At 69.0% G+C, this 801-nt stretch overlaps 2 protein-coding genes across 2 annotated transcripts in view; both read left to right on the top strand.

Annotated features, from left to right (window-relative positions):
- The window catches only part of Tco025E_05662 (uncharacterized protein), a gene marked incomplete at both ends in the record, with an annotated part of 438 nt that extends 315 nt beyond the window's left edge, over positions 1-123 (top strand). The window contains one exon of the mRNA XM_029372555.1: positions 1-123. This exon is cut by the window's left edge and continues 315 nt beyond it. Within this exon, the coding sequence (XP_029227349.1) occupies positions 1-123 (123 nt within the window).
- Positions 124-166: 43 nt separating this feature from the next.
- The window catches only part of Tco025E_05661 (uncharacterized protein), a gene marked incomplete at both ends in the record, with an annotated part of 843 nt that continues 208 nt past the window's right edge, over positions 167-801 (top strand). Inside the window, one exon of the mRNA XM_029372554.1 lies at positions 167-801. This exon is cut by the window's right edge and continues 208 nt beyond it. Coding sequence (XP_029227348.1) covers positions 167-801 — 635 coding nt within the window.

Below are 801 nucleotides of genomic sequence, written 5' to 3'. Positions count from 1 at the left end.
TGTGTGTGCTGCTGCTTCCCCCGTCCTCCTCCACCGCTTCTCTTGCGCGCCGCGCCCCACACCCACCCGCAGCAGCCGCAGGGGAGCCTCAGAGGGAGGAGGGTTTTGTTCGCCTGTTTGTAGCTGCCGGGGAGCGGGAGCGGCTGCGGGCGCGCGTCGTCGAAAAATGGGCAAGGCGGGCGGCTTCTTCAAGCGACTGAAGGCGAAGCAGAGGCGCAGTGCCTCGCGCCGCCGCCGCGGCACCAAAGGCGCCTCGAAGGAGGAGCGCCGCGCCAAGCACAACGAGCGGGTGGACTACTACGCCGCCAGGCGGGAGGCGGAGGCGCTCGCCGCCATCAGCAGCAGCAGCAGCGAGGACGGCGACAACAACGACGCGGACTCCAGCGACTCGGAGACGGAGGCGCACCGGCAGGAGAAATCGCTGCTGCGGCTGCGGCGCCTGATTGGCGCGGATGCAGCGGCCGGCGGCAGCGGCCGCACGAAACGCCGCCGCTGCGGCGAGCCGAACGGCAACGGCGCCCCGGCAGGGGACGAGCGGGGCGCTACGGAGGCGGCGGAGCAGCCGAGCGGGGAGGAGGACGACTGGCGGGCGTACCTGTCGGCAGAAGAGGCGGAGGAGGAGGAGGAAGACGCGGAAGTGCCGCTAGACGTAATGTCTGACGGCGAGGCGGAGGAGGAAGAGGAAGAGGAAGAGGAAGAGGGTGACTACGAGGAGGAGGAGGAAGAAGAGGAGGAGGGTGACTACGAGGAGGAGGAAGAGGAAGAGGAAGAGGGTGACTACGAGGAGGAGGAGGAGGAAGA

This window comes from Trypanosoma conorhini, assembly GCF_003719485.1.
Source record: "Trypanosoma conorhini strain 025E chromosome Unknown Tco_14.4_contig_00341, whole genome shotgun sequence".
NCBI lineage: Eukaryota > Euglenozoa > Kinetoplastea > Trypanosomatida > Trypanosomatidae > Trypanosoma > Trypanosoma conorhini.
Note: the sequence above shows the minus strand (reverse complement) of the source record. Positions and strands in the feature narration are given on the sequence as shown.